At 38.0% G+C, this 17,227-nt stretch overlaps 1 protein-coding gene across 5 annotated transcripts in view; it reads left to right on the forward strand.

The window, feature by feature from the left end:
* The window catches only part of PLCB1 (phospholipase C beta 1), a 690,926-nt gene that overhangs the window by 615,256 nt on the left and 58,443 nt on the right, over positions 1-17,227 (forward strand). For 3 of the 5 annotated variants that reach the window (XM_059895827.1, XM_059895830.1, XM_059895831.1), the window contains 4 exons: positions 232-308; positions 414-503; positions 972-1,029; positions 1,629-1,715. In XM_059895827.1, the coding sequence (XP_059751810.1) occupies positions 232-308; positions 414-503; positions 972-1,029; positions 1,629-1,715 (312 nt within the window). Of the gene's footprint in view, positions 1-231; positions 309-413; positions 504-971; positions 1,030-1,628; positions 1,716-11,719; positions 11,847-17,227 lie in introns of all 5 variants that reach the window. The other 2 variants (XM_059895829.1, XM_059895828.1) reach the window with 1 other exon arrangement.

Consider the following 17,227-nt stretch of genomic DNA (forward strand, 5'->3'; position numbering starts at 1 on the left):
GCTTAGTTGCTCCACGCATGTGGGATCTTCCCGGACTAGGGCTCGAACCCGTGTCCCCTGCACTGGCAGGCGGATTCCTAGCTGCTGCGCCACCAGGGAAGTCCCTTAACTATTGTTAAACATCAGATTTTCTAACCTCAGATACTGTTGTTTGATGTGGAGGGAGAGGAAGGGAAAAGGTGCTTTGTTTGTGATAATGTAAAATAGCCAACTTGCATTTTCTTTCCTCAGCTTATTCAAAAATTGACAGATGTTGCTGAAGAATGTCAGAATAATCAGTTAAAGAAGCTTAAAGAAATTTGTGAGAAGTAAGCCTTCATTCTCATTACAATGTATTTGTGTATGTAAATGTATTAAACACCAATTGCTATTTGCTTGACCATTTTTCCCTTTTACTTCCATTTTGCCTTCAGAGAGAAGAAGGAATTAAAGAAGAAAATGGATAAAAAGAGGCAGGAGAAGATAACAGAAGCTAAATCCAAAGACAAAAGCCAAATGGAAGAGTAAGTAGAAAGAACCCCCTTTCTCCCATCTTTTACCTGGGGATTATTCTACAGCAGAATAACAGCTTCCAACCATACAAAGATGCATCTGTGAAATTTCTCCTCTAATTAACCTTTTTGAAGATCCCTTTTATAAGGTTTTTCATAGTGAACTCAAAGAGCAGTTCAATAAACGATTGAGGTGCCCACAGGGCCTGTAGGTAAAGGCTGAGTAAAGACCCAGCCTAAGGGAAAGGCTAAATCTTCACTTCTGATATTGTCAGACAACCCTCCTGGCATTTAGTGAAAACAGAGCTTGTGCCTTGGGTGGAACCTGACCTTTGTTCAGAGCTGGCAGATTGGTGCCTTCCTTGCAGCAGTAAGAAGGATGTTGAGAGTTCTGTAAACTTTCATCTGGAAGCCTGAGGTTCCCATGTTTGTCGATGATGGATGAGTTCATATAATGATCTCTTTGTCATTTGCTTTCAGGGAAAAGACAGAGATGATCCGGTCATACATCCAGGAGGTAGTGCAGTACATCAAGAGGGTATGTCATGCCGATGAATCTCTCTCTCTTTTGCAAACCATGTATGAATGTTTGATAAATACCATGTGAGCCTATGGAGAGAAAAGCCATGCTTCATTGTAACTCTTTTTCACCAACACCCAGCAGAGCTACTTCCCAGAGCAGCCAGTCTGTAATCAGTGTTTCTGCAAGTTTAATTGCAAACCTCTATGCAGAAAGGTTCATCTGAAGATAGACGTTAAGAATCATTTCTAGAGTCAGGAACCCAGAAACATGATGTCAAGGGGACCTTCCGCAAAAGAACCTTTAGTTGTCACCAATGGTAGAGAGGTGGCAACCTCCAAAGGTTTTTCATTAATTTTTAAATTGGTATTATGGACATTTTCAAACATTAACAAAAATATGAGAATGGTATAATCCATCGATCACCTCACTCCCACCCCCTGTGTACCCATCACCCAGCTTCTCCTACCCTTGCAGTCTCCTACCCTTATAAGGTCAGTTCTTGACCAGGATATGAAATAAACATATGCCACAGATCTGAAAAGCTTTTATTTTTTTCTGAAAACGTTCACTTGAATGTTTAGATGAAAATGACTTTCTTTGTAACTTTCTTATAGTTAGAAGAGGCACAAAGTAAACGGCAAGAAAAACTCGTAGAGAAACACAAAGAGATACGTCAGCAGATCCTGGACGAAAAGCCCAAGGTAAACTGAACGGAATAATAATACACAGTGATTTCATTTTCTTTCCATTTAATTAGAATAAAACCTCCCTAGTTCAGGTATGTCTCACACAGTCTCAGACCAGTTCTTGCATGTGAAACTCATGTAACTTTCTCAATGATGGTAAAAATCTTGATAGCAATATTCAGTAAGCACTCATCACCGGTCATCTTTAAAAATTGCAAATGCACGAAACCCAGATCCTGAGATTTGGTTTCAGTTGGTTTGGGATGTAGCTCAGGCATGGATATTTTTAAAGCACACTTCCCCCCCCCACCACTACCACCTCCCCACCAGGAAAGAGAGAAATTAGACAAGTTTCTTCAGCTCTAAATAGATGATGTAATATTGTAATGGCAGACTCTGTCCAGCAGAGGATGTCTTGTACCAAAGTCACCCTGGTTTTTAATCTAACAAAATATTTTCATAAACCAGAAAAAAACAAACTTTTTTTCCCCCATTATAATAGTTTATTGGGGCTCCACTTTAAAATTACCTTATGCTTATTTGGTCAAAATCAATCATTCCATGAATATTAACTTTAAACCAACTGAATATCTGTAAATCAAATACTTTCAGGTTAGCATAATCTCAGTTTTAGATCATTCTATCCATTTTGATTCATCATTGAATATTTTTCTGTTGTGAAAAACGTGCTTTTCAGTTTTCCTGTTCTTCAGTCTGCAGTTTAAAATATCTACTCTAAAAGACACTGGTATTACATTTCTGCAAAGATCAAATGTTAGTTTTGTTTCATTGTATAGTCTGTTCAATATACTTCTTATAGATTGCTTGTGGCTAATTTAAAATATATATTTTGTGGTTGTTTCTGCTCTTATTTATTGGGCAGAACATTTATTTAATATTTTTAACACAAAGTTTTTAGGCTTGGGAATATAGATTCTCAAACAGTAGTGAAAATCTAAGAATTAATAATTATTGAGATATGCTGCTCATTTTTATGTTTTTTATATAAATAAAAATTATGTTTTTAATTTTTATATAAAAATACATGTATTTTATGTTTTTTTATAAATACAATTTAAATATTCTTAGCCACCCTCTCAAGTTGATTATGCATTAGTAAGGTAGAGTACATTTTAACATAATTTTAGACTTTGCAGTATTTTCCATTTAGGATTGATTTTTTTTTTAAATGCTCAAATGTTTGGAGCCAAAGATCCAGGTTTGACTGAAATTTCAGAAACACCTTAAGAATAATCAGTGATATATTCAAATACATACATTTTCAATCCATGTTGTCTGAATTTCAATTTGTCATTACTTTGTACACTGGTATGGTATACTTAACTTATGGTTGATATTTCATTAGCCAATTTTTATATTTCTAAAACATCTCTCTTGGAAAATATTGTTATTCCCACACAGTTTTGTTTTGTTTTCATTTTTGTCCAAAAATGTCAACTACTTTACTCATAAATAAAATGTAATCACAAATGTGTTTAAATTACATAAATCTCAGTATAAATAACCCTACAAAGATTTTATGTTACTGCTCTAGCTCACCATGATTAAAATCAAATTTAGTAGTAAATTTCTTCATTGGATATAACAAAACATTAGAAGAACTAATAACTGTTGGATAATTTATCAGTCAGGGTGTATTCAACAGCAGCTTTACAGAAAACCCAATTAAAACTGGCTTAAGCAATAATATCATTTAGTAAGTCACATTACTGGGAGTTCAGAGGTATTGAAACTTGAAGAATAGTTAATTTAGTGGTTCAATAACCTCATCAAGAATCAGGGTATTTTTCAGAATTTCCACAGTGTTATCTCAGTTTATTGCCTTTCATCCCCAGGCTGTAAACCCACAGTCATAAGACGGCTGCCTTAGCTCCATGCATCATAACCTTACAGAAAACTATTCAAAGCCAGAAAAAGGAGTGTCTTCATCTTGTAACTGATTATAGGTTTGAGGAAAACTTTCCTAAATATCCTCAATAGACCTCCCCTCATTGGCTAGAATTGTGTCCATGTCCATTCCTAAACCAATTATGAGCATAAGAATGTAATTTTCATGATTGGCTTAGAGTAATTAAGACTTACTCAAAAGGGTAGAGGGATTTCACCTTCTCCTCAATTCCATGATCACCAGGTACCTGAACAAAACTGATGTTTTCTTATCAAAAAAAATAGTTGGATAGGTAATTAACAGTGTGCACCCTACCACATGTATAGCAATTTTCCATTTCTTTTTTGGTCCCTGAGAAAGAGATCTGAAGTCTTTCTATGAATTTTTAGTCATTCTGTTGCCTTTATTTTTGACTGTAAATAGGTACCACAATGATTTCTCTTTGCTTTTCGCCCATGAGGCTGCCTTTAATGACCATCTTAGTGTGTCTGGATTTGAAGGTTGCCCTTGAAGATTGTTGGTTCCACGTCAAACTAAAGCATTTATTGAGAGGTTTTCTTCAGGGCCTAAAAATTTTGTGCTTTGGAACCATGACTTTAATAATATAATAAGAAACCATGACTGTTAATATTGTAAGACACAGTGGCTAATAAAGGGAAATGACCGTGACCAGAAAGAGCAATAATAAACAGTTGAATAAAACAATAAGATCACGTGTAGGTCATGTGGAGAAAGACCAAAACACGGGATGGCAAACTGAGCAAATGAAAGGCCAGACCAGCAGAGCAGTTATCTGTGCTCCTATAATTACTGGATGTGGACCAGAAATAGAACAGCACTGGCTTTGAAATAATCCCTCTTCACATCAGTATTGGAGTAGCCTTTGAAGTCTGACATAGATATGAGGGAAATTAACAAAAGTAGAAACAAAATAGTAAGAGGAGCAACTCAAGGAAATGAATGACCAGAAGTATCTATAAAAGAGGTTAACTGAGTGAGTTCCATTCAGTCAGAAGGATGAGAAGACAGGGTGATTTTATTTCATCTAGAAATTTATGAACTGTTCCATCACTCAGTGTTGGACAAGGAAATTGAGTTGACACTGTAGTAGGTAATATTAAAGATAGTTGCAGTCTTCTTATGAAGAGGAAAGCATGCCAAACTTTGCCATAAGTAGCCGAGGGGAATAGAGTTCCTCCTTCAAGTGTTTTTTAGGTGGGATAAGCAGTTTTCAACTAGAAACCAAGAAAGGCTAATCTTTCACTTATGGCAAAAACATACACTATATGGCATCATGTCTCTTCCCATTCATCAGTGTCTTTCACCTTACTGTCGATTATAACATTTACTTCCTCTTTATCCACTTATTCTAACTAATGTGATCATGTGTTTTATGTTCCTAACCTCCTCTTAAACAAGGAGGGTGCTCTTTTTCCATTCCTGTTTTCTCCTAGTGTCACTATTTGCAGTTGTCCTGAACCCCAATCACAATCTGTGTGATTTTCCAAGCATTTGGTAACCAACTTGTTTGTTTAAAAGTGAACAAACAAGTATAAAAAATTTTTTTAACCAAAGAAATTTAAAAATCCAATTGGTGAAAGACAATAGTTCTTCAGTGCCAAGGAGTTCTGGCTAGATTTAGAGCAAGTTAACAGATGTAGATTAATTGAAAGAGTAGCTTTTTACTCAACCATACTTATGATCTGGAAGGATCATCTCAAGTTCCAAACGTTTTTACCATCATGCTACAGAAGAGAACAATGTGCCTCAATCCAAACCAGGTTAAAAGTCCATTTCATTTACACGCATGGATGAAGAACTTCCATCCTGCTGGTCTGTATTTGGTAGAGGACCAAATTAGGCCAGCCCCACAATGTGAAAGTTTATGTGTAGAGTCCATTTTTCCCATTCAGAAAGAGATTCAGTGAGTCTTTTCCTTTTGTATGTAATTTTTAAAGGAGTTGAAGAAATTGGAAGTAGGTGATCCTTAGAGGCAACTTATACGATAGATAAACATTTTGGCTCTCAATTTGACATAAAATTATGTCGTGCATTCCTGTACATAAGTCCCACTGAAATTTATAAAGTCCTTAAAAGAGAATACTCAGCTCCTTTTCAGTAGAGTTCTAAATCCTGGAGAAATGTTCAGCTGCATGTTTCTTAGCAGTGAGATATTTGATTCAGTCCCTGAATGTATGCTGTTTTCAGCTTTGTTCAAAGCTATGAAATCCATAGCTTCAGAGTTCTTAAGATGAACGCAATAAACTCTAACCAGTCTTTCAACTCAGTGACATAATTGGTTTCCTTGGGATTTCCATACCTGGGATTGCCAAAGCCAATAGGAAAGGGTTTATGTGTACAAATGGTGTTAGAAAAAACTGAAGGACCCAACTGCCACTGCAAAGAAACACACTTTTGTGGTTGTGTTCAACTCGGAATTGATTCATTATAAAAAGGACGTTCTGCCTTTTTCCTGAACACTTCAAAGAGATTTATTTTAACATGTTGAAACATCGTTAATCAGGAGTTGCCCTGAATCTGCTGCAATTATTCCAATGTCTATTGATCACTTTGCAGCTACGGGCTCTCATTACAAGAAGAATCATCTTTTGAGGGGACTTTTTAATGAACCGTCTCCATAACCTCATAAAACAGTCGATAGGTGTGTAATTTACTTTTTCTCTGACACTTAATTTGTCTTTGATGCTTCTTAGCACACAGGTTTTCTGTTTTAATATAGCTCATCAGCAAGAGAGAATTCCAAGAAGCTTTAGGGCATTTTAATTTCTACCCAAAAAACATTTCATCATGTAGCTACTGGCTTTATTTTTTCCTCCACCAGGGGAATATAGACTGATCTTCCTCCTTTCCCTGCCTACATCTTTGTAACAGGATGAGTGACTCATCCCTCTGCATGAAGTTAGTCTTGTCAGACCCACCGCTGGGTCCTGAGACAACCCTAAATGCAGCTATTTCAGTCCTGCCTTCCCAGTGCTCTGGGAGAAAGAGACTACCTTGGAGATTTAAAGTAGATGCTTCTCTTTTCCGTGATTCATTTGTGCCTCCTCTAATCCTCTGCTGCTTGATGGGGAAACGTGCATCCTCCCTGCCAGCAACCATTGGACCCTCTCTTAAAAGCCAGACCAAAGAGTGCTAACTGGCTGCTTACCTTTTATGTTTTACTCTTTGTCAAGGCTTGGCTGACCTAGCCAGTGGTTTGCTTTTTTGCTTGTATGTGTGTGTGTGTGTGTGTGTGTGTGTGTGTGTGTGAAAGAAATTTCCTTCTCCTTTGTTTCAGTGTGAAGAATTGCCTTTTAAAAAATATATAGTCATTCACTATTTTCTTGAAAATAAAACTTAGACATGCTTGATTTCCTTCGGGCAATACTCAAATATTAAAACAGTTTTTTAACTCCGTTTTTCTCCTCTTGATTTATTTTTGAAATTTACTTTAATTCTATAGATTTCTAAACCCATAAGACATTATTATTCTATGTTATACAGGCAGTGTTCATTCACAAGCTTCTTAGCTGGATATTCTTTCTTGTGTCTCAGATCATCCATTTGGGATCATTATCTTCTACATCCTTTGGAAGTTCCTTTTATACAGTCTACTGGTGGTAAACTCCTTGGGTTTTTTGGTTTGTTTGTTTTCATTTCTTTCTGAAAGATGTCTTTATTTTACCTTTATTCTGGAATGATATTTTCACTGGGTATAAAATTTTAGGTTGGCAGCTATTTTCTTTTAGCACACTGAAGATGAGATTCTACTGTCCTCTGGTCTCTCTTGTTACTGAGAAGCTAATTGTGAGTCTTAGTGTAATTCTTTTGGTGATAACTTGTATTTTTCCTCCTTTGCTTGCATTTAGAATTTTTTCTTATGTTTTATGCAAATTTCTATAATGTATCTAAATATGCATTTGAGGTGGCTGGATGGATAGCTTTCATCAGTTCTGTAAAAACTCAACTATCATGTCAGCAAATTGGCTTCCATCACACTCTCTAAAAATTTCCTTCCGTCACATTATTTACATATAAAATAAAATGGACCTTCTTATTCTATCTCCTCTTTTAACTTGTTCTAGTATACTCCATCTTTTTGTCTCTCTGTGGTACCTGTGGACAATTTTCTTTCTGACCTTTATTCTAATTCCCTAATTCTTTGTTTATACTGCTACTTCACTCATCCACTGAGTTAATTATATATACCTTTTGTATTTTATGTAATTCTAGAAGTTCTATTTGGTTTATTTTCAAAGCTACAATTTGTGTGTCTGGCTTATAGTAAGGAAATTTTCCTGTGAGATTCCTCATTCCTGGCCAGCCACAGGCTTTGAATCTTGTCCTCATCCTAGAAGGTTGTCAAAAGATGAATTCAAAATATCCAGCATTAGCAAAAGCCCCTCAGGACAAAAGCAGCTTCCCTGCCTGTTACCTGTCTAGGTTTGATGTTCCTTGGAGTTTGGGCCTGATCATTCTTTAAATTTTTGTGATTCTTAGTTTCTTTAAATAATATAGTTTTTAATATCAAGTTCATCTTTTCTAGTTGTTTTCAGTGAGAAAGATGGCCCAAATAACCTAACCAGCCATTAACAGAAATATAAAATTCCCACATAGTGTTTTTAAAATGTTTGATTTAGTATCAGTTTGGACATCATTTGAACATCTGTATCAGTCAGGGTTCAACTAGAGAAGCAGAGCCAGTAGCAGATTATGTGTGTGTGTTACAGGGAGTTGGCTCATGTAATTGTGGGGGCAGTAGCAGATTATGTGTGTGTGTTACAGGGAATTGGCTCATGTAATTGTGGGGGCAGACTATGAAATCTCCACAAGGCCATCTCTCCATCTAATGCTGGACCCTGGCAGGCAGGCAGGCAGGCAGTCTGGAAGAGAAGACCATGCATGGGCTTGGCAACTAGGATAACCTGAAGAAGCTGAAATTCTGTCACAGAGCTGAATACACACACACACACACACACACACACACACACACACACACACATAAACGCACCTGACCCAGGAGTCAGAAAAACTAAAGGAAGACTCAAGGAGAAGGAAAAGTGATTACAGGCCCAGTTGCTGCTTCACCCCAACAAGACAAGTCAACAGATCAGCAATAGTGCATGTGTGTTACAAAGTGGCTGCTGCCTCTCTCATCAGCCCTACAACTCTTGGGAGAGTCTTCCTTGTAACCCACTCTAACTGGGAACATACAGGAAGGAAACCCTGGCATATGTCCAGCCTAGCCAAGTTGGCACATTACAAAATCATCACACTATTATTTTTAAATCAGAAATTTTCTTATTAATTTTTTTTTCTTTTTAAAAATTAGATTATATGATTACAGGGATCCAACATGGAAACAAATCTCTAGAGTGGAGAGGAGGCTGCTCCTTAGGCCTGCAGGGCATTCCCCAGGCTGCTTCATGGATTTCTGTTATCTGTTGGTCCCTGCCAGACAACTGAGTTTGAGATTTAAATAGAATTGGAACTGAGATTCCCATGGATGCCATTGATTTCTCCCCCTTTTCTCCATCCCATTAACTTTCTTTCCCCTTCTTTTGTCTTTATTTTCCTTTGCTAAAGATGAGAAAATATGGGAGTATGGTGATGGGCATATTGGATGGAGGGGAGGGGATCCAAAGACAATACCCACAACCTGCTAGAGTAGCCAGTGTTTGTGTTGATGGAGTTGAGTCTTCCCAACAAGCACTGAGTTTAGCATCAGGGATAGGATGAGATGAACTTCAATCTCATTGACTTTCATCTGCCTTCCTACCATAAAATGGAAGTCCACAACCATGGATAGCCCACAAAACCTTTGGGATTTACTTCTGTTTCTACTCCGTGTGCCTGTCATTGTGCACAATTTATATGAATTTTACCAACATGCATTAGATGTTTTGTTCCAAATGTATCTCTAGTTTGTTTTTAAACCCCAGCTTTGGTATAACCAGCATAACAAAAATAGTCAAACACATTATTAAATGTAAAAATTTAATTGATCTCAGGAAACCACTATCTGATTTTTCTATGACCCTCAACATTTTAAGGGGAAGAATGGCCAAACTCAAACCAAGAGAAATATTTACCTGTAGAATATCCAAAGAGGAAATGTATTAGTGCTTTGAAATATTTGATGAAGCAGTATGTGGAGACTAGAGAAAAGTCAAATGCAAAAGGGCATATGCTGAAGAAAGTTTCAGTTCAAAATAGGAAAGCAATTTCTCAGAGCAAGAGTCACTTTCTCTATTTTCCATGTATTATGCCTAAAGCCAAATTAATGTAACAAATCTACCACTTAGAGTCCTGATTATACATTTTCTGTCAACAAAAATCAATTGGCACAAGCTTCTGCATTTATTATAATCATTTGCTGAGGATAATCTTTGAATTTGACAAGGAATTTGAATTTGTAGCTGAAACCCAGATAAATAATATTTTAATATTTCAAAGAGTTTTATCAATAGAATTGGTTTTATCTTTTGCTAATATTTATGATAGAATAGTAAATAGTTCATCACATTTCTGATAGTTTAGATAGATTCTCCACTACATATTCCCTATGGCCATTTCACACACACACACAAACACACAACTTGATACACTTGGGGGGAATCTTAGAGTGTTTAACCATTTGGGCATCAAAATAGATTTTGACCTAGTTAATCATGCTAGTATATGGAAAATCATGTCTAAGATAGTAGCCAGCAAAATGTACATGTTTTTCTGTGACATACAGAAAACAGGAAATATGTTAACTTCTAGCTTTAGTTGAAAAGGATTTCACTAGGTTTTGGGAAATACAAAATGAGCTGTTTTAATTCTTAAATTTTTTACAGGGGTCTTTGTTTTCAATGGAATCAAAGCAACCCTAGGACTTGCAAAATATTATGAAGCAGTTAGGACATCTTTATAATTGTTAAGCTGCCAACTGCAGGTAAACCATCCTAGCCAAAGCCACCGCCATCTATCACCTGGATTTCTAAATAGCCTCCTAAGGGGTCTTCTTGCTTCCACGTGTGGCCACTCACAATCAATTCCCAAGGTGGCAGCCAGAGTCATCCTTTGAGAACATAAATCAGGCCACTCCTCTCTTCAAGACCCTTCTATGGCTCCCATATTTCTCAGAATAAAAGTCTGCAAGGTCTGACATGATCTGACCCCACTCAGCTGCAACCCCTCTTTATCTCCTCATTGACCTATTCTCTGCTCAGGCCATCCTGGGCTCCCTGCTGGGCCCCAACAAGCCAGGACAGTGCCACCTTGGGCTATTGCACAGACTCTTTCCTCTGCCCAAAATGTTCATTGCCCAAGTGTATGCTTGGGCAACTCTCTCCTGTCTTTCAAGTCTTTACTCAAACCTGTCTTCTCAAAAAGGCCTTCCATGACCACTATTAAGTTTACACCACCCTCCACCACTCTCCCATCCCTGGTATCTCCTTTCCCTTTTATTCTGCTATACTTTCTGGTGTTTATAGCATTTGTCACCTCTCATTAGGTCATTGAATTCTTTCTTAAGTATGTCACTCAGCGTTGGTCCCTCCCCATTAGAATGTGAGCTCCATGATAGCAGGGGCTTTGACTGTTTTGTTCACTGGTGCTCTTGAGTTCTAAGCATCCAGGAACAATGCCTGGCTCGTAGTTGGTGTTCAATACATATTTTTTGAATGAAACATGTCGAGGGCTAACAAAACTAATTTTGTGTGTTAAAAAATAGTTCTCTCTCTTGGAGAGAGAAATGTAAAGCCATTAAGCTCAGACTCATTGGGCTGCATTGTTCAACTGCTGTCCATGACTGAGTGCAGTCTTTTCTCAGGTTTCTTGACAGTAGTGGGATTTTGTGGAGAATTTCTCAAAAGTAGTAGTTGTGATCATATTTAACATCTAATTCCTACAAAGGTAGAGAAGAACCAAAGAGAATTCAATTGCCAATTCCATTGCATTTGTGATGGGAAATGTTGAAGTAGATAAAGGAGCTTGAGGTTTTAAATCTCCATTCTAAAAGGCACTCCAAGAGAACTCCCAGACAGATAATTTGAAACAGAAGATGACTCAGAAATCAGTTTCAATGTCACAAAAATGACAGCCTCCCTTTTTTTCCACACAGGGGGACGGTTCCTCCTCATTCTTGTCGGAAACTTGCCATGAGGATCCCTCTGTTTCCCCCAACTTTACTCCCCCCAACCCTCAAGCTCTCAAGTGATGACCAGTGAGACCGGTGTCCTTCCGGCCAGGTAGGACAGGATGGGAGGGGTCGCTTTTGAGAGAAGGGTGGCATGTAGCCATCCGGTTTACAGGCATCGTGGACTTGCTCCTTTGTTCTTCATCCCCCCTTCTCTTTACATTCCCATCTTTTTCCTGCTATAGTTCGGGTGGGTGATGCGTCCCTCATCTTTACGTGCCTTCCTCGGGTATTTATTGCTTCACCATTGTTCTCTCTCCTCCTTACATAAATTCCATTCTTCCATATTTTCTTCTTCTTTGTTTGTCTTTTTGTTTCTCTCTTTGCTAAACTGGCTTCCCCTTTGGCCTTGATCTTTCTCTCTTACACTCACACTATTATTTCCACTTTTGAAACATTTTTAAAATTCCTCCTTCTCACAGTACTGGTTTCCAATCTTATTACCTTAAAATCCAGTGGGATTAAATTAACTCTCAGGGAGTCTTCTTGACTCACTCCACTCAATTTACCACACCCCTCCTTTTAAAACTACAGTAAAAGTCATTGCATTCCTACACGGTATTTTGAGTTAAGGGGATAGCTCAGGAGTTCCTGATTCTCTAGAATCAAGAGCTCTTGAAAATATCTAACCAATAGGGATGCTTGGGCCAGGGGCTGCTGGCTAGAGCAAATTGAAGCTTGAAAATTAAAGAGGACTTTAACTTGCTAGAGGAAATACATCATGAAATCTATTGGATTCCTTTGCTAATAAGAAAACTGGACTATGCCATTGCAATGGGTGTATATTTCAGGGAGAAAAGAGGCTTTATAGTGATTATTAAAAAAAAAAAAACTTCTATTCTGATATATTGAAAACAGGGTTGTAGTGAGATTTATAATGTTTTTGTCTTCAAGCACTTGTTGACTTGTGAAGCAGTGCAGGTCAGAAACATGTTGAAGAATTAGTGGAAACAACAATTTTACTGAGAAAGAGGTGTTAAATTCTTTCTCATCCTTTATATCAATTGCCACATACAGTGATGCTCTAGCTCAATTATTTTCATTTTGAATGAAAAAATGAATTACCTGGAGATCCTATGAAAATACAGATTCTGATTCAGGAGGTCTGGATGGCACCAGAGATTTGTATTTCTGACTCGCTCCCAGGGAGTGTCCTGGATGCCACATCTCCAGGGACCACATTTGACTAGCAGGGACCTAGTACATTCCTTCCTCCTGGCTGGAGCACCTGGAAGGAAAAGCTTTAAGCTGCCTTCATGGTGTTTTATTGTATTTTAATTTTTTTGCCTAATTAAGAGCCTGACCCTTTGATATCTTTTTATTTTGTACTATTGATTGTTACACTAGAAAGAGAAGCAGAGAATGTCATTTCAGAGCTAAGCCACGCCCTTAGCTTTTAGCTATGAATTCTGTCCATGTCCTCCCAGCGGTGATGATCTCGTCCCTGCGGTGACCTTGTGATAAAACTCACATTGGAAGGTGGGGTGGAGGAGGGGCGAGTACTATCAATTTCCCCAGGAAGATGTCAGGGGGACCTTGAAGATGTCTTCCTCATTGGGCTATCAGTGTTTAGGCTACCTTTTAAGTCATCCATTATAAGCATCATCGGATTGTGTTTTGTTGCACTTGCTGTTCCTGTCCTGGTATTTTTGAGAGTTACTGTGAAACATTTAACAACCCAGGGAGAGTATTGAATTCTCTTAGAAGAGGTAAATGACAGTGGAGCTCAGACACATGACTTGGGTTTTGTCTTTCAAAACAAATGCAATAGAGACGTAAAGGTTACACTTGTGTCACTGTACTCCATCAGGCTTGTGATGGCTGGTTCACAACTTGTTTTCCGTTCAGAATGTCAACTGACCTTCCTACTTAGCAAAAAATTATTTTCAAAAGAGATAGATATTCCCACAATACCTGGACATTATAAAAAATTCTTTAGTCACATAGTTAGTTTGACCCCTTTAGCTTCCCACATATAAAAAGACAACATAAAAATAAACCAATTTCACATTTTCCGTGGAAAAATAGATCTCATTGCTAAAATAGAAAAAAAAATTACACTATTTTGTATATGAAAAATAACAAAATATTCTTCTTTTATAACAGTGTACGGAAAGTATATTTCATACCAAATTTAATATTTCCCCAAAGGTTCCTTCCACACCTTAAACATCTCCATTGATAGACTAAAGCTGAAAACAAAATGAATGAATAAAAAGTAATTGTACATAAAGCCATCGCACATTTGCCAGAAAAGAATGAGTTTTTACTCTAAAATTGATCCCAAGAATACTCATCATATAAATACTTGAAATTTCACATTTTTAAATTTGTTAATGCAAACCTTCAGGGATGAAAATATATTCCTTGTTATCAACTAAAGATTAATAGGTGAAGCTGAACAGCTTAGTCATACTTTTAACCCTGGTAACTTCTATTTTTTAATAAATACAAATTACTGTAGAGCAAGATTAAAAAAAACAAAAAGGGATGTTTGCTTATTGTGCATATGTATTAACCTTTAGGTAAAGAGCTATAAAATGACCAATTAAAAAATAATGGTAATAAAAATAAATAAATAAATAAAATGACCAATTTCTAAAAATGCTAATGGTATAGCTTTGGAAAATCATAAATTTATGTCAAGTATTAAGTGCTTGCTTTATTCTAAGCTATACCTATTTCAATAGGGAGTACAAATGCATGAAAACCACAGTTTCTACAATCTGTAAAACAAAGAGCAATTCAAGGCCATAGAAGGACATTAACATTTTTTTCCTGACACTTAAATAATAAAAACAAGAACAACTAGCATTTACTCAGCACTTACTATGTTGACAAGCACCTTCTACGCACATTACATGTGTCATCTTATTCTTGCCATTGTGCAGTTGAGGGAACTAAAGTTTTTAAAGGTTAATTACTAAAGTCATACAAGAAGTGCCAAACCTTGGAGACCCCATGTTTTGTATCCTTCAGTGTTCTCAGTAAATATCAGAAGCTATGATTTTGTGATCTAGTTGTCAGGGGTGTGAGATCACTTTCTCACATTTCATGGGCAGGCAAGCAATAAGGGTCCACCGTCTGTGCCTCAGTACACTCATATGTAGAGTGGAGAGACTCCCAGCCTCTCTGTTGAAGGAAGCAGGTCTCTGAGTGGTGAGACGGGGTAGACACCTGTCACATATAACAAAGCCTGTTTCGTTTGCTGGTGGCACAGCCCGGCCTCCACAAGATCATGACCAAATCTTGCCAAGGATTTAGCTCCCAAACTGGTCACAGGAGCAAAGGAATTAACCATCATGGGCAGGATGTTCAAGTTTCTCAAAATCGCTTGTTTTTAACAAACATCTGGGAGAAGAACATCTCCCACGACTAGATGTTAGAAAACTTCCAGCCCAGTGAAAACAGACCTCACCTCCAGGAAGTCTGTACTTGAAAGGTGGGCAGCTGTTTTCTGTGTTCACCACATCCAGCGGGAAAGCACTGCCAAGCAGCGGGGGAACTCCGAGGCGTGGTGGTGCCTGCATGGGTGGGTTCAAAGGATTTGACACAACCTTCTTCCCTAGCTGCTAAACATGCACTGCGCCCCTGTGTGAAGCATTGGGATTGAGGTCAGACACCCTCACCTCCTCCCAACCTTGACTTGCCTTCTCCCCTCACATCTCCACTCACAGGCACGCAGCTTACATGTACTGATGCTGAACTCAACCAGAGACCCAGTGGGCTCTCTTCCCTTGAGATCCCCTTCCCTCCACATTTTTTCTCCACATTCTCCCCTCTTAAATCCTTCTCTTCCCCCAGCTCTAGAACAGCATCCTTGTTAACTAACATCTACTTCTCCCACTTGAAAAGTCCTGTCCTGTCCTGGATTATGAGAAAGAAGTTTGGGTTCACACTAGGCTCTGTGCCATGGTCTATTGTATTTGTTAAGGAATTATTTTTATGGCTTTTGTTTTTTCATTCAAAGAATATTTACTCAGCCCTACTATTTACCCTGAGGTTACTAGGGAATCCAAAGGAACGTTTGGAAAAGCAATATCTCCGTTTAGATTGTATCTACGTCTCAGTTAAAGCACAGAAAGGGGCTTCTCCAGAGCATGTGACAGATGACCCTGTTCTCCTTTTGCTCTGGAGTTAGAGTGAGGAGAACTGCTTTGGACTAAATTGTGAAAGATTTAAGCAAGAAACAAAAGTTTCCGAGAGGTAGAATATCTAACCTAAAGGGATTCCCAAGGGTTATTCTGTGTCTCTTTGAAGATCTTTAAATGTGGCAACAAAGAGGCTGTCTGCAAGCAGAAAGTTGTGTACCAGCTGGGTGACCTTTTTATGATCTCCTTTAGTCCATGAAGAATACGGTTAATTAAACTCAGAAGTTTGCCACTAAAATAATAGGTATGAGATCCAGAGAATTCAAGGTGTTGGAGGACTCATTAAATAAGGTTGCATAAATATCATGCTGGAAGATTTAATGAGTCCATAGGATCAGTTATAGAACAATGGAGCATAGATGACCTAGAAAAAATAAATTAGAATCGATCTTGTGCTTCTGAGTTAACAACTATAGATTGCTATATGAACACCTGAGAGAGAAATTCTATAATTATATCTTAATGCTGCATGTTGGTTTTCTCATCCCAGGGAAAATGAAAATTGCTCAGTTTTCTTTTACTTGTCAGTAATAAAAATAAATTTTTATATGTGTGTTCATTTCTGTGGTCTCTAGGAACCATGAATGCTTAAGTAGCTACAACTAGATAAATAGTGTTAATTTTTTCCTTTAATTCAACTAATATTTATTGAATGCTACTGCATAGCAGGCACTAGGCTGCATGCTGGGGAAATAAAAGGATGTAAAAAGATGCAACCTTGGGCTTCCCTGGTGGCGCAGTGGTTGAGAATCTGCCTGCCAATGCAGGGGACACGGGTACAAGCCCTGGTCTGGGAAGATCCCACATGCCATGGAGCAACTAGGCCCGTGAGCCACAACTACTGAGCCTGCGTGTCTGGAGCCTGTGCTCCGCTACAAGAGATGCCACGATAGTGAGAGACCCGCACACTGTGATGAAGAGTGGCCCCCGCTTGCCACAACTAGAGAAAGCCCTCGTACAGAAACGAAGACCCAACACAGCCAAAAATAAAAATAAATTAAAAAAAAAAAAAAAGATGCAACCTTACCAACCCCCCACCTCAAATTACTGTCTAGGGCAACCCTGTCAATAGAACTTTCTGCAGTGATGGAAATGTTCCATGTCTGAGAGTCCAGTGCAGTAGCCACAGGTAGTTATTTAGTGTTTGAAATGTGATTAGTGCAACTGAGGAATTGAATATTTAATTTCATTTAAATTTAAGCATAACAGTGGTATGGCTAACATATGGGCAGCCCAGGAAGATAAGATGCTGAATCTAAATTTCTAATGTATGATCTACCTT

The sequence above is a fragment of the Balaenoptera ricei genome, chromosome 15, assembly GCF_028023285.1.
Source record: "Balaenoptera ricei isolate mBalRic1 chromosome 15, mBalRic1.hap2, whole genome shotgun sequence".
Taxonomy (NCBI): Eukaryota; Metazoa; Chordata; class Mammalia; order Artiodactyla; family Balaenopteridae; genus Balaenoptera; species Balaenoptera ricei.